The sequence below is a fragment of the Plectropomus leopardus genome, chromosome 7 (assembly GCF_026936395.1).
Source record: "Plectropomus leopardus strain MGB_pleo_1.0 chromosome 7, ASM2693639v1, whole genome shotgun sequence".
Classification (NCBI taxonomy): domain Eukaryota; kingdom Metazoa; phylum Chordata; class Actinopteri; order Perciformes; family Serranidae; genus Plectropomus; species Plectropomus leopardus.
This window is the reverse complement of record NC_142182.1, coordinates 560,001-583,731: the sequence shown is the minus strand read 5'-3', so window position 1 is coordinate 583,731 and position 23,731 is coordinate 560,001. Positions and strand designations below refer to the sequence as shown.

The 23,731-nt window shown below is 43.1% G+C and overlaps 3 protein-coding genes across 6 annotated transcripts in view; 1 reads left to right on the top strand and 2 right to left on the bottom strand.

Annotated features, from left to right (window-relative positions):
- Positions 1 to 26: 26 nt before the first annotated feature.
- On the bottom strand, positions 27 to 2,681 carry cart2 (cocaine- and amphetamine-regulated transcript 2). The gene is made up of 3 exons (XM_088079509.1): positions 2,374 to 2,681; positions 1,319 to 1,402; positions 27 to 195 (listed from the first exon to the last, which is right to left on the bottom strand). Exons 1-3 carry the CDS (start codon positions 2,494 to 2,496, stop codon positions 88 to 90), a joined length of 315 nt encoding a protein of 104 aa, XP_087935635.1. The 5' UTR covers positions 2,497 to 2,681; the 3' UTR covers positions 27 to 87.
- A 6,742-nt stretch (positions 2,682 to 9,423) lies between these two features.
- On the bottom strand, positions 9,424 to 11,665 carry c7h15orf40 (chromosome 7 C15orf40 homolog). 4 transcript variants are annotated; one of them, XM_042481834.2, is made up of 4 exons: positions 11,402 to 11,665; positions 10,639 to 10,771; positions 10,250 to 10,377; positions 9,424 to 10,171 (listed from the first exon to the last, which is right to left on the bottom strand). In XM_042481834.2, the coding sequence occupies exons 1-4, from the start codon at positions 11,615 to 11,617 to the stop codon at positions 10,082 to 10,084; spliced, it is 567 nt and encodes a 188-aa protein (XP_042337768.2). In that variant the 5' UTR covers positions 11,618 to 11,665; the 3' UTR covers positions 9,424 to 10,081. The 4 variants fall into 4 exon arrangements, with proteins under 4 accessions (XP_042337768.2, XP_087935632.1, XP_087935631.1 ...); XM_088079506.1 differs by having other exon boundaries at positions 10,679 to 10,771; XM_088079505.1 differs by having other exon boundaries at positions 10,639 to 10,768.
- A 1,236-nt stretch (positions 11,666 to 12,901) lies between these two features.
- Positions 12,902 to 23,731, top strand: part of glsl (glutaminase like) — a 20,142-nt gene continuing 9,312 nt past the window's right edge. The window contains 12 exon segments of the mRNA XM_088079496.1: positions 12,902 to 13,212; positions 14,163 to 14,263; positions 16,161 to 16,210; positions 17,663 to 17,759; positions 18,542 to 18,614; positions 18,616 to 18,669; positions 18,752 to 18,818; positions 19,669 to 19,781; positions 20,055 to 20,184; positions 21,189 to 21,256; positions 22,482 to 22,645; positions 23,081 to 23,139. Of these exon segments, the coding sequence (XP_087935622.1) occupies positions 13,175 to 13,212; positions 14,163 to 14,263; positions 16,161 to 16,210; positions 17,663 to 17,759; positions 18,542 to 18,614; positions 18,616 to 18,669; positions 18,752 to 18,818; positions 19,669 to 19,781; positions 20,055 to 20,184; positions 21,189 to 21,256; positions 22,482 to 22,645; positions 23,081 to 23,139 (1,014 nt within the window). The 5' untranslated portion in view covers positions 12,902 to 13,174.

Sequence of the window (23,731 nt, the reverse complement as noted above, 5' to 3'; positions counted from 1 at the left end):
AACAACACAAAGTGACGAAGCGCCGATCGACTCCAACGACCTCACTTCATTTATTCACTTATTGATTTATTGATCAGTAAAATAAACTCATAAGCACTTCAGCAGGAAGAAGTTGCAGAACGCTCCGCGAGGACAGTCGCACATCTTCCCGATACGAGATCCTTTCCTCACCGCGCAGTGTTCCCCGAGGTCACACTGACCACACACACACACACACACAGAAAAACACACAGAAACACACACACACACAGAAACAGACACATAAAGAGAAACACACACACAGAAACAGACACACAAACAGAAACACACACACACACACACAGAAAAACACACAGAAACACACACACACACAGAAAAACACACAGAAACACACACACACACAGAAACAGACACATAAAGAGAAACACACACACAGAAACAGACACACAAAGAGAAACACACACACAGAAACACACACACACACAGAAAAACACACAGAAACACACACACACACAGAAAAACACACAGAAACACACACACACACAGAAACACACACACACACACACAGAAACAGAGAGAGAAAGTTTAAAATCAGTTTGTTGATTCAGTTTCACTGAGACGTTTTTTTTCTGTCTGATGGACACAAAATCACCTGAAGACGTGTGTGTGTGTGTGTGTGTCTGTGTGTGTGTGTGTGTCTGTGTGTGTGTGTGGGGGGGGTACTTATTCACTGTTTGGCAAGATTTGTGTGTGTGTGTGTGCGTGCGTGCGTGTGTGTCTATGTGTGTGTTTGTGTGTGTGTGTTTGTGTCTGTGTGTGTGTGTGCGTGTGTGTCTGTGTTTCTTTGTGTCTGTTTGTGTGTTTGTGCGTGCGTGCGTGTCTGTGTGTGTTTGTTTGTGTCTGTGTGTTTGTGTTTGTTTGTGTCTGTGTGTGTTTGTGTGCGTGCGTGTCTGTGTGTGTGTGTGTGTGCGTGCGTGTCTGTGTGTGTGTGTGTGTGTGTGTGTTTGTGTTTGTTTGTGTCTGTGTGTGTGTGCGTGCGTGTCTGTGTGTGTGTGTGTGTGTGTGTGTGTGTGTGTGTGTGTTTGTGTCTGTGTGTGTGTGTGTGTGTGTGTGTGTGTGTGTGTGTGTGTGTGTGTGTGTGTGTGTGTGTGTGTGTGTGTGTGTGTGTGTGTGTGTGTGTGTGTGTGTGTGTGTGTTTGTGTCTGTGTGTGTGTGTGTGTGTGTGTGTGTGTGTGTGTGTGTGTGTGTCTGTGTGTGTGTGTGTGTGTGTGTGTGTGTGTGTGTGTGTTTGTGTCTGTGTGTGTGTGTGTGTGTGTGTGTGTGTGTGTGAGTGACTCACAGAGGGGACTTGCCCATATTTCTTCTCCCAGGGATTAATCCTCTTAGTTTGCAGTTTCTCCAACACTTCATGCAGAGCGCCGAGCTGAACACACACACACACACACACACACACACACAGATATGAGGATCTTGACTTAGACATTAGACACGTTTATTTATCCCACTTGTGGGAAATTAACTTGTCACAGCAGCCGTGTGTACAGAAAAAATATATAAAATATCAATATATACAAAATATAAAATATACAAAAGTGCAAAAATAGGCATGTATCAAAGAAGAAGAAAAAATGTACAGGTTCTAAATACAAAAATCAAAGATATACCAGAAAAAAATCAAAGATATACAGATTAAACAAGATGCAGGTAAGAATGTGGGAGAATGAGGGAGCGCTGTTGTTGTATTGTAATAAATAGTAATAAGGATAATAAGGATAATTAGGCAGGGGCAATTTTTAAAATACAACTGAAAGAGAAAAAAGTGACATGTGCAAGATGCAACTGGCAGAAACTTTTGATTGTAGTGAGTCCAGGTTATTGTTGCTCAGGCTGGTGTTGTATAGCCTGATGGCTGATGGAAGGAAGGACCTGCGGTACCTACAAACTTTTCCATCTTCACAACAGTAAATAATTATGAAACATCGTCACTCCATCAAAGCATCACTGTAAAGTAGCTGAGTACATTTACTCCAGTACTGTACTTAAATTATTGATTATTTTAATCTATAAAATAAATACAAATCTCCTGTCTCAGAGTCCAAGGCGATGTCTCATTTTGTCTGCTCGACAGTCCCAAAATACTCACTTTATCCCCATATAAGTGTGTATTATAATAATAATAATAAACTTTATTTGTAAAGCAGCTTTGTAGAAGAAATGAGCCCAAAGTACTTTACAATAAAAAACTGGAAGAGCAAATAAATAAAAAGGACTCATGAAAAATAAATCAAGCTGACATTTAAAGTAAAACATGCTGCAGTATTTGACAGTCGGCCTGTTGGAGTAGTATTCAGAAGTATATTTCAGTAGTATTGTGTAGTATTTGTGTGTACTCACCAGTCTGTTGGAGTTGGAGTAGGAGTAGTCCTGGATGTCCCTCTCTTCCCTCTCGGCTTCCGTCCTTCCCTCGGGGAAGAGCGCGCACAGTAGCGCCGCGCACAGCACAGCTCGCGCCCACATGGTGCTAGGAAACGGAGATCAAAGTGCCGCGGGTCCGCGTGCTGCTTTCCTCTCTGCTCCTCGGCTATTTGTCGCGCGCCGCCCCGCCGCGTGCGGGATGTTTGGACGGAGCGCCCCGCCCCCTCCAGCCTTCGCGCGACGTCACGGGTGTGACGTAGACAGGCTCACGTGACCTCTTCCTCAAATAAGCCCTTATTATGAAATAAATAAATAAAACGGGTAAAATAAAATAGAATAAATAGAATATTTCTAGTCAGGACAGAGAAATATAACACAAACAAATCTGAAAAATTAATCCATCAAACGTATTAATTATCGGTGTAATCGTTGCAACTTTTGATATATTTATTTACCACAAAGTATTAGTATGCACTAAAAAAAATCATCTTTCTGGCCCAAAAAACTAAGTCACTGAAATAGAATTTTTTCATGATTTGAACAAACAATGAAAGATAAAAATAGCTGCGATTAAAAGTGAAAGCTGCTGCAGTATTTGACAGAATTTTCAATACCTCTTTCACAGCATTTGTCGTAGTATTTTCACTAACACTTCACAGTATATTTGCAATCAGGGGCGGGGGCCGGGGGCCGGGCAGGGGCCAGGGCCAGGGCCAGGGCCAGGGCCAGGGCCAGGGCCAGGGCCAGGGCCAGGGCCAGGCAGGGGCGGTAAAACTGGAGCAGAAAAGCAGAGAAACTCTGCGCTGAGATTTGGACGCTCAGAGTCTCTCGGGGACATCGAGCGGCAGCAGAAGCTGCACATTTGCTTTTATGGATGAAGTGATTTGTTGTGATTAAAGTCCGTGCGGCCTGAAGACGGGGACAACGTGTCTGAGACAATCTGTCAGAATGAATCTGTGCGAGAGACGAGAGATGAAAACTTTTCCAATTTCCTTTTCATATTTGACTTTTAAAGGAGCGCAGCTGAAAGAACACAGCTGAATGTCTTTGCTCCCCTGCAGAGCGTCTCCGTGTACTGGATGAAGTATTAATGTCCCCGAGCGTCAGACAAACACAACCTAAACCACTCTGACACTCAGCTGCATCCGAACAGCAGGGAAACCGCTTCAGACCGACTCCTCGATGTTCAGCAGCTTTTTATTATTCACTTAACTTTCAGGTCAAAACGATACACCAGTGATGCTCATCTTAGGGCCCCCGATAGGGCCCCTGGTGGCCCCCCAACCGTTTTCACAAAACCAAACTAACTAACTAACTATTGACACTGTGAATAGTTTTTGTCCTTTTTGTGTCCAAAAGGTGTCAGAGACATAGAGCAGCATCAAAATAGAGCTCTCTGATTAAAAATAAAAAATCCTAAATTCTAGAAACATCTTAAAATTCTTGAAACATCCTTAAGTCCTGGAAATTCCTAAAACTGGAAATTTCCCGAAATCCTAGAAATATCCAAAAATCCTAATAATGTCGTAAAGTTCTAGGAATGTCCTAAAATACTAGAAACATCCCCAAAAATCCTAGAAATGTGTCAAATTCTAGAGACATCTTAAAATTTTAGAAACATCCACAAATCCTAGAAATGCCCTAAAATTCTGGCAATGTCCTGAAGTCCTGTGCAGGGCCTCTGTGACGGGCGACAGGCCCCGGGCCCCGGGCCCCGGGCCTCGGGCCTCGTGTTTCTGGTTGAAAGTGTTTTTTGGGGCGTCGGGGTGTTTCTCTCCGTGTTCTCGACCTGCTACACTTCACTGACTCTCATCTCGGCTTTCTTTCTGTCCGCTGTGATCCGACTCAGGCAAAGTGCCCCAACAGTAATCCTGAAATCAAAGACTCAAACACGGCTGCTTATTTAAGCAACTTTATGCTGAAAAGAATCTCAAGTCAGAGGCTCCGCACAGAAGAATGGCCCCGGGGCCCAGCGGAGGATCAAACACCCACAGAGGAAGAAGAAACGATGAAAAGCTGCAGAGCTGCGTCCGGCTGCACGCTCTCCTCTCTCTCTTCAGCACAGTCAGCAGGATTTCTGTCTCAGAGGACGGGGACATTTCTGATCCCATAAAGACACAATCAGAGACCAAATCGGGCCCCGGAGCTTGGTCTTAAATCTCTTTATTTCCAGCCGCTCGCCCTCAGGGAGCTGACAGAACACACTTCCTCCTGTTTACTGTCTTGAGTGTGCGTGGCGTGCAGCAGCGTCACGTCAGCACTCTGATTCTCCTACTAATGCCTCACTGACAGCACCAGCTCCGAGTCTGCAGGCCGGATGTTCACCGACAACAGTCAGCTCACTGTGTGCCGCAAAGAAGACGTCTGAGATCAGCACAAAGTTATGTAAAAAATAAAAAAATTAAAAAAATAAATCAGTTCTCATGAAATCATCCGGTGTCTCAGTCTTCAGAAAGATCTGGAAAAGCAGGAAAGTTAAAACAATGAAGCAGCTCTCACTTTGCTTTTTAAATTTTATATTAATATTGTTACATAAGTTGATGCGGAAACAAGATGAGTTGCGTCAGCAGCTGGAGGGGCAGGACTCCATAGAAGCACTGCTTTGAGCTAAATGCTAACGCGCTGAGGACCTCCGTCAGATGTTATCACTCCAGCAAAAGGCCGCTATCAGCCTCATTGATGTGGTGCCTTCTGCGCCTGCTGCACCTGCTGAACCTGCTGCACCTGCTGAACCTGCTGCACCTGCTGAACCTGCTGCACCTGCTGAACCTGCTGCACCTGCTGCACCTGCTGAACCTGCTGCACCTGCTGAAACTGCTGCACCTGCTGCACCTGTTGAACCTGCTGCACCTGTTGAACCTGCTGCACCTGTTGAACCTGCTGCACCTTCTGCACCTGCTGAACCTGCTGAACCTGCTGCACCTGCTGAACCTGCTGCACCTGCTGCACCTGCTGAACCTGCTGCACCTGCTGCACCTGCTGAACCTGCTGCACCTGCTGAACCTGCTGCACCTGCTGAACCTGCTGCACCTGCTGAATCTGCGGAACCTGCTGCACCTGCTGAACCTGCTGCACCTGCTGAATCTGCGGAACCTGCTGCACCTGCTGAACCTGCTGCACCTGCTGAACCTGCTGCACCTGCTGAATCTGCGGAACCTGCTGCACCTGCTGAACCTGCTGCACCTGCTGAATCTGCGGAACCTGCTGCACCTGCTGAACCTGCTGCACCTGCTGAAACTGCTGAAGCTGCTGGTGGATTCAGGCTAAAAAAAAATTACGCCAAGTGTGTTCATGGACAGATTAGTGTCACAGACTTTATATCAGTGGTACTAAACCTGCTGCGTCGGGGGCCACTTTTGAAAAATGACAGGAGGCCAAGGGCCAGATGCAGCAGCCACATACATGTTTTTACCATTTTAGGACATAATTAGAATTTGAGGACATTTCTAGGATTTTTGGACATTTCTAGGATTTTAGGAGGTAGGACTTTAGGACATAACAAAGCCAATATGGGGCCAAAGCGGGGCCACACAAGGTATTGTGGTCAAAGCAATGCAGAGCGTGTCCACTTTGTGATGTGACTCATACTGCAGGTATTCCTCTGTCTTCGTCGCTGTCTTTTAACGTCTCCATCCTTAAAGGGATTGTTCTGTTTTTCTAAATTCGATTTTAGCGAATGACTCACTCAAACTGATTCTGATATCTGAAAAAAAAGTGACAGATGTGGCAAAGCAGAACAGAAACATTTAATGCCACATAATCTCTGAAATAACAGAAAAGAAATATGGGACTTTATCCTTCCATCATTTCGCTTTCTCTTTAAATCCTCTCAAGAACAGAGCCAGCAAACCAAATAACATCCTCCATCAACAAAGTGAGAACTGTCCACCAGTCCTCGTGTACGGACCACTGATTACCTCGTGTTGTCTTCCAGTGCGAGCTCAGAGGTTTCTGTGCGACTGATAGGAAGATGATGTAAAGTTGAGGAACAATTCCCCTCAGGACCACAGCCTCCGAGTGAAGTCACGTTAACATTTCTGGTCAGAGGGTCAGTCGAAACCACAGAACGATCCAAAACCTCACCACGGCGACCGCCGAGAAACAGAAACCGAGCTACATGAGAGACACAAATCAACTACAAATAAAGACATGAACGTCTGCAATGAGATGAAAACGCTCACAAAGAGAAGCAACACAGGACTCAAAACAACGACATAGACATACAAAACAACAACAAAGAGATGCACAACAACAAAGAAATACACAACAAGAAACGAGATGCACAACAACAAAGAGATGCACAACAACAAAGAGATGCACAACAACAAAGAGATGCACAACAACAAACGAGATGCACAACAACAACAAAGAGATGCACAACAACAAAGAGATGCACAACAACAAATGAGATGCACAACAACAAAGAGATGCACAACAACAAACGAGATGCACAACAACAACAAAGAGATGCACAACAACAAAGAGATGCACAACAACAAATGAGATGCACAACAACAACAAATGAGATGCACAACAACAACAAAGAGATGCACAACAACAAAGAGATGCACAACAACAACAAAGAGATGCACAACAACAAAGAGATGCACAACAACAAATGAGATGCACAACAACAACAAATGAGATGCACAACAACAACAAAGAGATGCACAACAACAAAGAGATGCACAACAACAACAAAGAGATGCACAACAACAAAGAAATGCACAACAACAAACGAGATGCACAACAACAACAAAGAGATGCACAACAACAACAACAAATAGATGTAAAATGACTTTGAAGAGACTTGTGGGGACCACAAAGAGATGCAAAAAGACGAACCAAAATGACCTCTGAGATTCGTCTCTGTGGTGTCCCGTTGATGCAAACTGTGGAAGGAAAATGCTCACACATTTTAATCACTTCAGTGATTGTTTTTTGTTTTATTTCACAGGATGCAAACCTGTAACATTTTTGTCTTTTTGGTGTGAAATCTTCACAGAGTGACCAGAAAGATCTTCAGCACCAACAGGAGAGGATTTACATTTATGAATCCCTGAAATTTAGGAGGGAAAGTGTCGGGAGGCTTAAGGCATCGTCTGAGCATTCATCAGCCTGACAGCAGACGTAAAGCTGCTGATCCCGGATCAGCATGACAAATAACTGCAAAACAAGCTCTGAGCTGCTGCTTATGTAACACTCTCAGAGAGATGATGACTCTCAGAGAGATGGTGACTCTCAGAGATGATGACTCTCAGACAGATGATGACTCTCAGAGAGATGATGACTCAGAGAGATGATGACTCTCAGAGAGATGATGACTCTCAGACAGATGATGACTCTCAGACAGATGATGACTCTCAGAGAGATGATGACTCTCAGAGAGATGGTGACTCTCAGACAGATGATGACTCTCAGACAGATGATGACTCTCAGAGAGATGGTGACTCTCAGAGAGATGATGACTCTCAGAGAGATGGTGACTCTCAGAGATGATTATGACTCTCAGACAGATGATGACTCTCAGAGAGATGATGACTCAGAGAGATGGTGACTCTCAGACAGATGATGACTCTCAGACAGATGATGACTCTCAGAGAGATGGTGACTCTCAGACAGATGATGACTCTCAGACAGATGATGACTCTCAGAGAGATGGTGACTCTCAGAGAGATGATGACTCTCAGAGAGATGGTAACTCTCAGAGATGATTATGACTCTCAGACAGATGATGACTCTCAGAGAGATGATGACTCAGAGAGATGGTGACTCTCAGAGAGATGGTGACTCTCAGAGATGATGACTCTCAGACAGATGATGACTCTCAGAGAGATGATGACTCTCAGAGAGATGGTGACTCTCAGAGATGATGACTCTCAGACAGATGATGACTCTCAGAGAGATGATGACTCTCAGAGAGATGGTGACTCTCAGAGATGGTGACTCTCAGAGAGATGATGACTCTCAGAGAGATGGTAACTCTCAGAGATGATTATGACTCTCAGACAGATGATGACTCTCAGACAGATGATGACTCTCAGAGAGATGGTGACTCTCAGAGATGATGACTCTCAGACAGATGATGACTCTCAGAGAGATGATGACTCTCAGACAGATGATGACTCTCAGAGAGATGATGACTCTCAGAGAGATGGTGACTCTCAGAGATGATGACTCTCAGAGAGATGATGACTCTCAGAGAGATGACTCTCTTCAGTCTCAGAGACACAGTGAGGAAGCTAAACTGCAGCTCCGCAGCCTCCTGCAGTTTGAGTCGTGATGTGAGCAGCTTTGATCAGCGCAGCTCTGCGACTCTTTGAAGCTTCCTGAGAAAACAGCTCGTTACCCCTGATGCTGACGATGATGCTAATGAGCTTCTTTCTCTTGTTTCTGCAGAGTTTTTACACCAGCTGATCAGTGCCGCTCACTTTTGGGGCCCTGAGGCCGCAGGGCCGTGGATGGGACGTTTCTGTGAATATAGAAGTCCATGAATATAGAATCGATACGTTCCTTATACCTGAACAACCAGACTCCATCTGGGATGTTTGATGATCTTTCATAAGAAATTCAAACAGTATGTTTATTTCTCAGATCCCTGTGTGATAGAGCAGGGCCTTTCTAGGATCTGAGGACATCAGGGGCCAAACCTGCAGGTGTGGAAAGCATGCTTTCTATTCTAAAACTAATAAATTGATTTTGATTTTTTTTACTTTAAAAAAAGAAAAGAAAGGGCTTTTTTCCCTCTTCCTTTCAATATTTTTTTTTTCTTTAAAATTTTTTGGTGACTTTTTAAAAATTTTGTTAATTCAAGAAAATGTTTTTTGTTTTTTTGGGGGGAAGTAATCAGTCAGTTTGGGAAGGGTCAATTAATTAAATCAATTAATCAATTAATAAAAAAACAGCCAACCTCCTCCTCAACAACAAACAAACAAACAAACAAACAAACAAACAAACAAACAAACAGTTGTCAGTGGGTTGTTTGATGTTTTCGCTGGTTGGTGTACAAACGACAGAGTGAAGCCACAGCGCCATCTGCTGCTCAGTTAGAGCAGTTTGTCTTTAATAAAATAAAATCTCACAGATTCATCGTCTGTTTATTGAAAACAAACTGCTCATTTAAAAAAAATAAACTGAGCAGAACTACACACATCCAGCACGTCACATCAGTCACATGACCCGGCCGTGCACACGCCTCCTGCCCGTCAGTCCGTTTCCGTGACAACACTGTGTTTTCTCTCCAGGTCTGCCAGCGGTCATACTGGTCCAGCTGCGGAGGCTGACGAGAATTTGATAAAAGGAGACGCCTGGTTTATCTTCTGTTTTTTTCTGGTTCTATTTTTATTTTAGTTTTTTATGTGTCCTCCTCTGTCCTCCTGTGGTCCTGCAGCACCTCCTCTGTCCTCCTGTGGTCCTGCAGCACCTCCTCCGTCTCTCCTGTGGTCCTGCAGCACCTCCTCCGTCTCTCCTGTGGTCCTCCAGCACCTCCACTGTCCTCCTGTCAGGCTGCAGCATCTCCTCTGTCTCTCCTGTGGTCCTGCAGCACCTCCTCTGTCTCTCCTATCTGCCTGCAGCACCTCCTCCGTCTCTCCTGTCTGCCTGCAGCACCTCCTCTGTCCCTCCTATCAGCCTGCAGCACCTCCTCTGTCCCTCCTATCAGCCTGCAGCACCTCCTCTGTCCCTCCTGTCAGCCTGCAGCCTGTCTGAGCCTCCTCAGCACCTCGTCTGGACTAAGAGAGGAGTCCACTCTGATGAGTTTGTCTCTGGATCTGGAGCCCTGTGACAGGCAGAGGACAGGAAGTGAAATGAGGATCAGACAGAGGACACAATATTTTCGCTGTGAAACCAGACACACCTTGTCGAGGGAGACATGACTTTTCTTGAGTTGCAGGACGTCAGCGAAGAGACGGAGGAGCTCGGCATTGGCTTCTCCGTCTGTAGGAGGCGCTGCGATGGAAACTCCCACCACCTCTGCAGAAACCTCTGAAACAGCAGAAGAAGAAGAGGAAAGGCGAGTGTCAGGCGGTCACAGCGGCTCAGTTTTACAGTGATGTGTGTGTGTTTATATATTAATATATACTGTATGTGTATATATATTAATATATACTGTGTGTGTATATATATTTATATATACTTTGTGTGTGTGTATATATATATATATATATATATATATATATATATATATATACACACACATATACATATTTATATATATGAATTAAAACAAACAGTGAGCAGTGTGACCTGCAATGGCGCTGTGTTTGGAGCCCGGCTTGGCGCGCACCGTTATCATCACGGCTCCACTTTTGTCTCGAGCTACCGGACACGAAGCTTCTGCCTCAGCTGCTGCGGGAGCAGCCGGCCGACCTCTGACCTGCTGCAGGGGGACAGACAAGCGCTTTTACCGAGGACAGCTCTGATCCTGATTTATCAGCCTTCACAAATAAGATGAGGCCTGAGGGACCCCCCAACACACAAAAAAAGTCGCCCAAAATTTTAAAGGAAAACAAAATCTCAAAAAACTGCCAAAGAATGATGAAGGGAAAAAAATGGCAAAAAACTTTAAGAGAAAGAAAAAACTGACCAAAGTTAAAAAACAAACACATAAAACAAGAATTGTCAGGGTTTTTTTTAGGATCACATGCCCAAAGACAACTTTTCTTTAAAGTCAATACAAAAGCATTTAAGAATAACTTTTTCATCTCAGTCGATATCGATATTTATCACGATACATATCCCTAATAATGATAAAAAGCCCCGGAGCTATTAATCTGTCCATACTTAGACTAAACATAGTTTGATTCCTCCACTTTTGACAAAAGTACAGACTAGTTTTCCAGCTCAGTAAATACTGAATGATAGCAGCTGTGTTCTGTTTATTATTGTTCATTTAATTTGCAGTATTATATTATATTATATAGTATTATATACTGTAACGTTACTCTGGTAGATGTACTCAGATACTTTTCACTGCTGATTTCTGTCACATCTGGCTCCACAAACTCACCGCTTTCTCTTTTTTAGGCATCCGTCTGTTTGCTGAGAGAGCCGTTAGCCGGCGAGCACCGGGCAGAGCGGGCGGCCCGCACCGGGAGACAGCGGCTAACGGTCGGCTGAGCACCGGGACGACGTCCGGTAGCCGGTTTAACGTTACAGCTCCGAATGACCGAAAGGATCTAGGTAACCGAATAAATGTAAAAGTGACGCCTGACCGGAGAAACATCCGCGTGCTGGCGGCTAGCTTTTAGCTTAAGAATGCTAACTATGTAAACATCCGCTTTTCAAAATAATAACTTCCGGTCCTCGTGACAATAATAATAATAATAATAGTTATAATAATAATAATAACAACAACAACAACAATAATAATAATAATAATTATTATTATTACCTTTCCGATTTTTGGACAAATATTTTGTTTTAAATTATTGTTAATTTTTAAAAACTTTGCATTTACAAAAAAACTTTAAAAATTTGTGGGGATTTTTAAAACTTTTTTTGTGACTTTCCTCTTCGTTGAATCTTTTTTTCGTAGATTTTTTTTCTTTTTAAATTTTTGGGGATTTTTGAAGAAAACATGCTTTCCTAACCCAGGTTGGCCCGCCAAAATAAAAATCGCAAAAATTACACCATTTATCACATCCAGAAACTGTAGGACCTGAATGTAATGAAACAATTACTGGCTTTTCAAATTTCTGGATGTCCGGGAACACATCATCTGATCAGTTTGAGGAAATTTCTTGGATTTCAGGACATTTCTTAGATGTTAGGACATGTCACGATTTGAGGACGTTATTAGGATTTCATGTCATTTCTATGATTTGAGGACATTTCTAGTATTTTAGGACATCAGTGTCTCAGCTGTGTCCTCTGTTGGGGGGGTGGGGGATCCTCCTCTGGCTATTTTTAATCGACAAGCTCAGTTTTGATGCTGTTTTATGTCTCTGACACCTTATGGAGACTAAAAGGTCAAAAACTATTCACAGAGTCCATCACTTTATCTTTATTGTACATTAGAAAATGGTTTTTTTGGGGGGGGGGGCACCAGGGACCCTGTCAGGAGCCAGATTTGGCCCTCAGGGCATACGTTGAGTCTCAGTAAAGTAAATGATTGATTAACCTTTTTTTTAGATGTGTTATTTTATGTCATGTGTTATCTCTGTGTCAGAGCTGCTCTGTGTGTTTCAGATCTGTGTTCTTGTTGTGTAGTTCGAGTGTGTGTGTTGTATTGCAACGGGGAGTGTGTGTTGCAGCTGGGAGTGTGTGTGGCAGTGGGGAGTGTGTGTTGCAGCTGGGAGTGTGTGTGGCAGTGGGGAGTGTGTGTTGCAGCTGGAAGTGTGTGTGGCAGTGGGGAGTGTGTGTTGCAGCTGGGAGTGTGTGTGGCAGTGGGGAGTGTGTGTTGCAGCTGGGAGTGTGTGTGGCAGTGGGGAGTGTGTGTTGCAGCGGGGAGTGTGTGTGGCAGTGGGGAGTGTGTGTTGCAGCGGGGAGTGTGTGTGGCAGTGGGGAGTGTGTGTTGCAGCGGGGAGTGTGTGTGGCAGTGGGGAGTGTGTGTTGCAGCTGGGAGTGTGTGTGTTGCAGCTGGGAGTGTGTGTGGCAGTGGGGAGTGTGTGTTGCAGCGGGAAGTGTGTCTGGCAGTGGGGAGTGTCTGCAGGCGCTGACTGGTTCCCCTCCTCTCCAAACCATCCCATTCATTACTGAGAGTTTATAGCCTGCAGACACGCTCAGTGAGGGCGCCGCCGCTGAAAACACGAGAAGAGGACAGACACACCTGAGGGCTCGGATGGAGGGCCAGGAGACAGAGGACGGCTCGTACCTGTGGTGAGGAACTTGAGCTTTTTTCTGTTGTTTTTATAGTTTGATCTGATCTGGAGTCTGCTGCTGCTGAACGGCACTCAGACGTTTCCTGGGTGTAGTCAAACTGCCATAAAGCTGGAAAGAGTCCAGGTTCACATTCCTGCTGCTGGTGAGGGACAGGCTGAGACGTGGCAGAAAGGACATGAACACAGAGGACAGCAGCTGTTACAGATCTGCTGGTAAACCTGCTCACCTGCTCCCACTTCACCTTACTGCTTGTTGTAGGAGTCTGCAGGGACAGAGTCCACAGTCTCCGTCAGTCCACACAGAGAGGACTCGTTTGTGTCAGATATCTGCAGCTCTGCTGAACCTCACAAATAATCAGTGAAAAGTATTTATACTTCTACTCCACCACATCTCAGAGGGAGATACTGTACTTTTTACTTCACTACATTTATCTGAGAAATGTCCTAAAATACTAGAAACGTCTTAAAATCCTGCAAATGTCTTAAAATCCTGGAAATGTCCCAAAACCCTAAAAGTGTCCCAAAACCCTGGAAATGTCCTAAAATCCCAGAAATGTCCTAAAATCCTGGAAATGTCCTAAAATCCCAGAAATGTCCTAAAATCCTTGAAATGTCCCAAAACCCTATAAATATTTTGAATTGCTAGAAACGTGTGTGGGGCCGCTGTGAGTGGCCCCTAAACACAGCAGGTTGAGGGTCCCTGCTCTAACTTTTGAAGCAGTTTGTTCACTCTCATCTTAACAAATAAGATAATTGCTGTTAAAGATTTGATTTGATTTGATTTGATTTGATTTGATTTGATTTGATTTGATTTGATTTGATTTGATTTGATTTGATTTGATTTGATTTGATTTGATTTGATTTGATTTGATTTGATTTGATTTGATTTGATTTGATTTGATTTGATTTGATTTGATTTGATTTGATCTGATCTTATCCTGGCTGCAGTTTCCAGAGGACTCCTTCTCTCAGACGGAAATGGCGAAAACGATACGGCGGTCTGGACGGAAACAAACTGCTGGAGCCCAACAGAGACCCGGACATGAGAGGTGTGTGTGTGTGTGTGTGTGTGTGTGTGTGTGTGTGTGTGTGTGTGTGTGTGTGTGTGTGTGTGAGAAACACCCTGTGATTAGTGGTCTGTGGAGTCTGCTGGGATCTAAATGAAGCTGCTGCTGGTTCATCGCCGCAGAGCTCCACCTCTCAGTCTATTTTTCTACCTTTGCCTTTTTTCTCAGGATGTGATCAGACTGCTGCTCACGTGTGTCAGCTGCATGTTGACTGTAACACGCTCTCACACACACACACACACACACACACACACACACACACACACACACACACACTCTCACACACACACACACACACACACACACACACACACACACACACACACACACACACACACACACACACACACACACACACACACACACACACACACACACACACACACACACACACACACACACACACACACACACACACAGTCACACACACACACACACACACACACACACACACACACACACACACACACACACACACACACACACACACACACACACACACACACACACACTCACACACTCGGGTCTGTGAGTCTGAGGGGTCCTTGTCCTGAGTCCTCTTTAAAATAGATGTTGTTTAGTATGAAGGTTTGTTTTGCTGCTGGAGGCGTGTCTGTTTACACGTGTTACATGTATCATGGTTTTTAAAAATACACTTCCATTTTCACAGGAAAGTTTCTACTCATTAGATGCTGGTTTTTTTAGTCTTCTTAGTCTTTTTAGTCTTTTTCTTCCAGTCTTTGTTTATTGATTTTGCACATAGCCATACACCTCCGATTACAATCATTAATTCAATAAATAACTATTATTGTTTATGACCCCCCCCACATACCCCATAAAAGAAGCACAGAATTGAGACTGACATTGAAAAGTACATCATTAGACAAACAAACAAACATCAGTAATAATAACGACAATAAGTAAAAAAAAAAAAAGACTATAAAAACACAAACAGGAAAACAAAGAGGAAAGGGGTCTTTTTCAAAATAAAATGACAACATCAGTAAAACACTTCATATTTATTTCTTTGTGCAACAAAAGCACACGTTTAGGTTCAGTTCAGCGTATCATACAGCCGCAAAAGGTGCCGTCAGGTACCCGGCGGCGTATCCAGCCTGCTCTCATTCTGAAGTCGTCAAACGCCGCCGCTTTCGTAGTGATTCTGCCTTTAGCTCCTGGCGCCAAAATCCACCTGTCACATCTACATGATATGCAGCAGGATGGCGTCCTGTGGAAGCCGCAGACTGTATATACAGGCGTACACAGTGACAGCACCCCCACAGTGTTGAGTACGTGTCGCCCCCTGGTGTCTGTCTGCAGTATAGGTCATAAAGCCCGCCCCTCCATGTTTGTGAAAGGACTAAAAACTCAAAGTACGCGACAAACACGTGTTTCCAAAGATGGTTTCTGTCACTGAAGGTCGTTCTCATCACCCTGATGTTTGTTCAACTGTTTGTTTTCATGATAGGTTCGGTTTGAATGAGTTATTAGATTGTCCTTTTCCACCATAATTGGCAGCTGTGGCAACCAATCACTGCGCTCCCACTCAATGGAGCTGCTCGTGATTGGTCAGACGGGTGTTTTGGAGGGAACTCCCCCACCCTCTCAAGATGGCAACGCCCGAATCTGGGATATTTTAACCTCAGCTCAGCTCAGTGGGATCAGTGGGGGCGTGTCCATCTTTAAATACAGTCTGCCGGTAATGATGTAATGTAACGGGCACGAAGGTCCAGCAAACCCCGGACTTTGATGCAGGAGTCCGGTGCTCACTTCCTGAGATGTTTTTTCTGCAACACGTGCCCTTTTTGCCTGAACCTGAATCCGTCCCTTTGTTTCTGTTTCCTTTCTTCACCTCCTCTCCTCCTCTCTCCTCCTGCAGAGGATGGAGGGATGGCAGACGAGAGTCAGCAGAGGAGCGCTGAGCCGCAGGTAAACGCGCCTCGTCATTACTGCGTTTAATCATCAGATTCAGAGTTTTTTTTCCCTCCATCTGAACACAAACTTCCTCTTTATGTCTTTGGGTTTTCGCAGGCCCATTCCTCTGAACACAACATCTCAACAACTCCTCGAATTCTCTTCAGATTTGGCACAAACGTCCACTTTGACTCAAGGATAAACCGTTAGATTCTGTGGTCAAAGGTCAAGGGTCACTGTGACCTCATCTGTCTCATTCTTGTAAACGCGATATCTCAAGAACACCTCGAGGAAATATCTTCAAATTTAGGATTTTGAGGCTTTTCTTGGATTTTAGCACATTTGGCACAAACATTTCAGTAGACTCAAGGATGGACTTATTAGATCTTGTGGATCAAAGGTCACAGTGACCTTGTCGCCTTTTTTTGTCAAAGCAATATTTGAAGATGGTCTTGAGGGAGTTTCCTCAAATTTGGCACAAACATCCACTTGAACTTAAGAATAAACTGATTAGAATTTAGAGGTCAAAGGTCAAGATCACAGTGACCTCATTAACCCTTTGAAACCGGATTGACATCACTTTTCTTGTGCTGCACTCAGGTGCCTTTAAAAAGTATTTAAACCTTTGAACTCAGAGTAAATTGGTTTGATTTCTGTGGAAAAAATGGAAAAAGGCAAAGAGCAACTTGGCAAAGTGGAAGAAAATCAAAGATTTAGAAAATCTGTTTTTATAACATCTATGGAAAATGTCCAGATATTTCTAATTTTCTTAATTTTAAATTTAAACTTTTGCGACAGAATCATTATTTTAAAGTCATGTTTGTTTTTGTTTTTTACTTTCCTTTTTCTTCTCTATTTTGAGCAAATTTTAGGTCATTTTACTGCACTTTTTCTAAAGTTCGTGCTGAGTTTTTGGATAATTTCTTCTTCCATGTCTCGTTGTTTGTCCCCAGGTTTTTCGAAGAAATATAGCCAATTTTCTCAGGTTTCAAAGGGTTAAACATGTTTTCGACCGTAACTCAAATTTCACTGAAATGTCTGACATAGTCTGACTTTGAACTCTTAGCACATTGGTGGGATTTCTTTCAAAAACATAGTGAAAAAAAAGCATTGAGCAACTCGGTAAGAAATTTGTAGATTTGAAATTTATGTGTAAAAGTTTGGAACAATTATTACAATTTTTAAGCACTTTTCTCTTGTCATTTCTGGTTTTTGTTTTTACCCTCTTTTTTTTGTGCTTTTTCACACAAATGCTCAGGTAATTAAAGAAAAGTCATTTTTACTAATGTCTTGCTGATTTTTTGGGTCATTTCTTCTGGTGAAGGATCTGAATTCTTCCTCCTCCGCTGAAACGCTCGTCTTCTCAGGGTTTGGGTTTATATTTGAGGTCATAAAAAGTTCATTCTAAATTAAAATTCACATTTTAATTCTTAACTCTGTCTGTGTTGATGTGATGTTGTTGTCAAGGACACGGCGCCCCGTCCGGCTCCCAGGAACCTGATCCAGAACCAGGGCCAGACTCCGGTCCAGAGGCCCGTCAGCCTCGTCAGTCCTGGACCTGCAAGTACATAAGAGTTGTTTTTTTTAAATATATTTTTCAAAATTCCTTTCAAAAACATAAGAAGACAATGAGCAACTTTACAGGAAAAGACCCAAAATATTGACAAGAACCGCGTAAAAAGTTTTAAGAAAAACCCTTCATTGCCTTTTTTTCCCTGTTTTCAAAATAAATCAACCTAATTTGCTCAGGTTTGATTTCTTTGAACAAATTGGTTTGATTTCTTTCAAAAACATAAATGAAATACTACGAGTTAGAAAACTGGTAAAATGTGAAAAGAAAACAACCTGAAAATTACTTTTATCAAAGCAAGACGGAGAGAGAAAGTGACAAAAATATAGAAAATTATTTAAAAAAAAAAAGATATTTAACCATTTTCTTTCTGTACATTATTATTATTATTATTATTATTATTATTATTAATTTATTTTTTTGCACTTTTTCAGGTTATTTCCTTATTTTTTGCTGACTTTTCTTTTCTTGCTTATTTACAGGTAGTTTTCTTGGATTTTTTCCCTTTTTTGTTTTGCATTCTTTTGGGTCATTCCTTGTTAAGTTTGCTTTCTTCAAATGAGGTCAAACCAGTTTGCTTAAGGTTTCAGTGGCTTTAAATATTAATACTGTGAAAGGCTTCTGAACGTTGAAAACTGACGTTGGTCCAGGTTTCACAGGTTCAAAGATCATTTTAAAAAGCCGATTTTCTTTGTGACTGAAGTAAAAATGGTGAACGGATAACAGTTTGACATAAAACATTAAACATTTTAAACATTTGTTCGCCTGATGTGCAGCGGTCCCCGTGTCGGCCAGTAACAGCGGCCTGAAGCCTCCCCTCCCCCCGGCCGTGGTGCAGCCAGAGGACCGACGCCCCCTCCCAGCCCTGGTTCACCCCCCAGCAGAGTCCGTCCAAACGCAGAGCGTAAGTCTGCAGCTCACTCCCGCCGCCGCCAGCCGTCGGCTTCACCGCCATCTGTCCTGACGCTGCTCCTCTGCTCTTTCAGGGCCGCTGACGTGCTGTTTGACAGCTTCGCCTCCGATGGAAGAGTCAACATCAACCACTTCTTTGAGGTATTTTCACTCTTTTACAGAAATAAGATGCACATCACATCACATGCCATTCTCAGTCTTTATATAAAGGCTGCTGTAAAACGTCTAATAAGTGCTCAGCCCCTTTAACCCTTGGATGTGTTCTAGTGAAATCCAGCCTGCTGTGGCTCCACATGCTGACAAACAAAGGCCTGTCTCTATTAGAGGCTTGCTCTGGTTACCACGGTTACCATGCAGCTCATTTTCATAGCCTACAAGTTCTTTGGATGAATGAAACTGGGTTGTTGGCGACCTGCTAGAGACAACGTTAGTTAACTGCTAAGATCACGCAGACAAATATGTAGATACGTTTAAATGTTTGTATATTTGGACACATATGTCGCTATCTTAGTAAGATTCTCACAAATCAGTCATTCAGTTCATTTTACTGAAACCACGAGCACCAAAGAAGACGGGATTATCAGCGGAGCAGAGATGCGAAACAACAACAACGAAAAACTAAACAGATTAGATGAAGATTACTTGTTTTTTGTATTTTTTAAACTATATTATACAGAATTATTATCAGTTTTAAGTTTTTTTTAGGTCATTTCTCACTTTGTTTTTGTTTTACTAGATTTCTTGTTACCCTGTGGGTCATTACATTTCCTCCCATGGTTTTGAAAAGAAGCTCTATTTTGATGCTGTTTTATGCACTCTGGCACCTTATGGATACTAAAGGACAAAAACAGTTCACAGTGTCCATCACTTTATTTTTAGTGTCAATTAGAAAATGGTTGGGGGCCCAAACGGCACCCTACCGGGGGCCAGATTTGGTCCTCGGGCCGTAGGTTGCGTCATTGACTTTGGGTTTGTTTGTATCGTCTTTCAGGCCGTCTGGAGCTCGGGGCTGCACAGGTCCGACCCTCGGCTCAGAGAGTGTTTCTTCCACCTGAGGAAACTGCAGGACGCCGAGGGATCAGTGGACAGAGACTCCTTCCACAGGTCCGTCCTCTCTTCTCTGACTGGACTTATGTCTTCAGACAAACCTACCTTGGACCCTCATTTTGAGCCAAAGCGTTCAGAGACGATAAATGGACCTCTGATGTTTTGCAGACGACACGCCGCTGTATCTCATATCTCGCTCATGTTTCTGGATGGGATGTCGTTGTTACTCATCTTGTCATAGATCAGGATTGTCTTGTCAGGATTCTTCAGGATTTTGATGTGGGTCGTGGTTTTGGTTGTGATTCTGATTCAGTGTTTTTCCTGCTGCAGGTGCGTAACAGGATTTGTGTCTCTGATCCTGAAAGCTCTGCAGGGACGATTCGTCATCCCAGATTTTTCCACCTTCACTGAAGAAACTCAGAAGTTGTTTTCCAGGTGTCGTCAGCTGTCGTCTGTCCAGGTGAGTCCCGCTCTGACACCTGAGGATCAGAGATCACCATTGTCCTACCCTGCCCCCAGAATCCTGCTAGATTCTTGGATCACTTTACAAACTTTACATTTGTGGCAAAAAGCTCAAAACTTCGAAGGGTGGACTTTTGACCAGAGACAGGAACACCTAACTCAGTAAATTTACTCACATGGCAATTTACTTTGAATTTATTTATTTCCATTTTATGCTACTTTATACTTCTTCTCCACTACATGTACTACATGTACATCTCAGAGGGATATGCTGTACTTTTTATTGCTGTACTTTGAAAACTTTAAGGCATTTCCAGGATTTTAGGACATCTGGATTTTAAGACGTTTCAAGGATTTTAAGACGTTTCTAAGATTTTGGGACATTGCTAGGATTTTAGGAAATTTTTGGATTTTAGGACATTTTTGGATTTTAGGACATTGCTAGGATTTTAGGAAATTTTTGGATTTTAGGACATTTCTAGGATTTTAGGATGTTTCTTGTATTTGAACACATTTCTAGAATTCTTTAAAAACATTTCTAGGATTTTGGAGATTTTAGGATATAAGGACATTTCTAGAATTTTAGAGCATTTTTAAGACTTTGGGACATTTGTAGGATTTTAAGACGTTTCTCTGATTTCTCAGATTTTGGGACATCAGTGTCTCAGCTGTGTCCTCTGTCGGGGGTGTGGGGGATCCTCCTCTGGCTCTTTTTTTGATCAACAAGCTCTATTTTGATGCTGTTTTATGTCTCTGACACCTTATGGAGACTAAAAGGACAAAAACTATTCACAGAGTCCATCACTTTATTTTTATTGCACATTAGAAAATGGTTGGTGGGCCACCAGGGGCCCTATCGGGGGCCAGTTTTGGCCCTTGGGCCGTCAGTGTAAATAAATGGCTTGATGACTTTATTTCAGTAACTGTGGTGTATTTGTGTTGCTGGAGAATAAAAGCTGTCTCTGAATCATCTCTGTGTTATTTTGTGTTGGATGAGATCAGGACAAAGAGAAGGACAACGTGGACAGCAGTAAGTGGGGCGTCTCAATCTGCACTGTGGACGGACAGAGGTACCTCCAACTCATCAGTTAAAGTAAAACTACAGCAGATTTATTATTTTTTTATATATTTGCCGAATTGCAGATATTGACAATAGGGTTGGGCAATTAACCGATAAAAATATCTATCGCGAAATAACTTTTCTTAGATTGAAATATGAGACGTAGTCAATATTATGTGGATAGAACGCATCCCAGTCATATTTTGACAGACAACACAAACAGCCAATGATAATAAGAATAGCGCTGCAGAGAAGCAAATACAGTGAAGGACTTTGACTGAAGAACAGCTGAGTGTTTGACAGCCACAGCATTTCAGCTTTAATCAGACTTTGGATGAATTATTTAGAAACAGCAGGACGCATCGCTCCGTGTCTCATCCGGCCGCTCGCGCTGAGCTCTCATTATTATTACCAGGGGCAGATGTAATGTTTTGGGGGCCCGGGGCCACAAGCACATGAGCTTATTTTCAGCCTTTCTCTAACTGTGAATGTCGGCAGGCTGTTGGCAGCTATAGGAGAAGTAGGCCGACTCAAAAGTTTTTAATTCCTGAGTAAAATGATTAACAGCACAGAAGTTTGACAGAAGCTGAAGTCTGAGTCCTGCAGTCAGGAGAGGTTGGCCTATTATCAGCACAATGTGCTTCAATTTACCTGAAGTTTGTTTTGAAGTTATTGAAATATTTCAAAAGCATATAAAAGTCAATGTCTTGTAAAACATCTAAACTGAATACAAATTAAACAAAATCAGCAAAATCAGCCCAAATGCAGTACTTTTTATATTTTATATTTGTATCTTCTATTTTATCTGTTTCTCTTCTTTCTTTTTTTCTTTTTTTTTCTATATTTATGTTGCACCAACCCACCAGAACAAATTCCTCGTATTGTGTTAACTATACCTGGCAATAAATCTTTTTCTGATTCTGATTCTGATTCTGATTAAAATACACAGGTGTCTGGTTTAAACAGTAATTTTGAATGATCAAAATAGCAGAAATGAATTCAGCATCCTAAATAACCCCAAAACCACCAAGATAATGTCCAAACTAGCCAAACACATGCTGAAGTACTGTATGCACAGTAATGTATGTAATTCTGCAAATATATAAATCATACAAACTGTCCAACATGTGCAGGTTTTAGCAGCTGGCAGTTTCTGAATGTTGGGGACCCAAACCTTACACTTTTTCTGTGTCCCTTTGTCCCTGTGTCCATGCATCCACGTGTCTGTCTGTCAGGCTGTCTCTGGGCGACTGGGCCGGCTCTCTGGTTCTGGGTGAGGTGTCATGGCCGCTGGTGTACGGCGTGGCGGTGGAGCTGCTGGGCTCTGACCTCGTCCACAGATACGTCGGCGTGGAGGAGTTCTCCAGACACGACTCTCCGTTCGCTCTCACCAAAGCAGGTCCAGGACCAGCCGTCTGCTCTCGTCTCACGTCTCAAAAATCACGTCTCTAATGTTTCTGCACCCAAATTCTGTCTGATGTTTGAGGTTTGACAGAATGATCTTTGGTCATCTGCACAAAAGTTACAGAGAAGCAGCTGACGGTTCTGAAAATGGCCAATAATTCTCATTAACATGTAGAGCACTGATACTCGACATACGGCCCCAACCATTTTTTCATTCACGATAAAAAGCCCTTAATGTTCTAAAATCCTAAAACGGCCGAAATCCTAGAAATGTCCTTAAATCAATAAAACATCCTAAAATCATAGATATGTCTTAAAATACCAAAAATGTCCTGAAATCCAAGAAATGTCCAAAAATTCTAGAAAGGTCCAGAAATCCTAGAAAAGTCCTAGAATTAAAATTCAGTTCAAACTAAATATGTGTTTTCAGGAATCCCTCACAGCCCGCTCACTGAGACAGGAGCCATCGTTACCACGTCTCTGCTGCAGGTAACCATCCATCCATCCATCCATCCATCATCCATCCATCCATCCATCCATCATCCATCCATCCATCCATCCATCCATCCATCATCCATCCATCCATCCATCCATCCATCCATCCATCCATCCATCATCCATCCATCCATCATCCATCCATCCATCCATCCATCCATCATCCATCTATCCATCCATCATCCATCCATCCATCATCCATCCTTCCATCCATCATCCATCCATCATCCATCCATCCATCCATCCATCCATCCATCCATCCATCATCCATCCATCCATCCATCCATCCATCCATCCATCATCCATCCATCCATCATCCATCCATCCATCCATCCATCATCCATCCATCCATCCATCCATCCATCCATCATCCATCCATCCATCATCCATCCATCATCCATCCATCCATCATCCATCCATCCATCCATCATCCATCCATCCATCCATCCATCCATCATCCATCCATCCATCCATCCATCCATCCATCCATCCATCCATCATCCATCCATCATCCATCCATCATCCATCCATCCATCCATCATCCATCCTTCCATCCATCATCCATCCATCCATCATCCATCCATCA

What these genes read in the sequence shown, in the direction of transcription:
- cart2 (XM_088079509.1), bottom strand. Translation starts at nt 2,496, where the DNA reads ATGTGGGCGCGAGCTGTGCTGTGCGCGGCGCTACTGTGCGCGCTCTTC. An exon ending in ACTCCAACTCCAACAGACTG is followed by an intron (nt 1,403 to 2,373) that starts GTGAGTACACAC and finishes GTGTGTGTTCAG; the next exon opens with CTCGGCGCTCTGCATGAAGT. An exon ending in AATATGGGCAAGTCCCCTCT is followed by an intron (nt 196 to 1,318) that starts GTGAGTCACTCA and finishes GTGTGTGGTCAG; the next exon opens with TGTGACCTCGGGGAACACTG.
- c7h15orf40 (XM_042481834.2), bottom strand. Translation starts at nt 11,617, where the DNA reads ATGTTTCTCCGGTCAGGCGTCACTTTTACATTTATTCGGTTACCTAGA. An exon ending in CAAACACAGCGCCATTGCAG is followed by an intron (nt 10,378 to 10,638) that starts GTCACACTGCTC and finishes CTGCTGTTTCAG; the next exon opens with AGGTTTCTGCAGAGGTGGTG. An exon ending in GTCATGTCTCCCTCGACAAG is followed by an intron (nt 10,172 to 10,249) that starts GTGTGTCTGGTT and finishes TGCCTGTCACAG; the next exon opens with GGCTCCAGATCCAGAGACAA.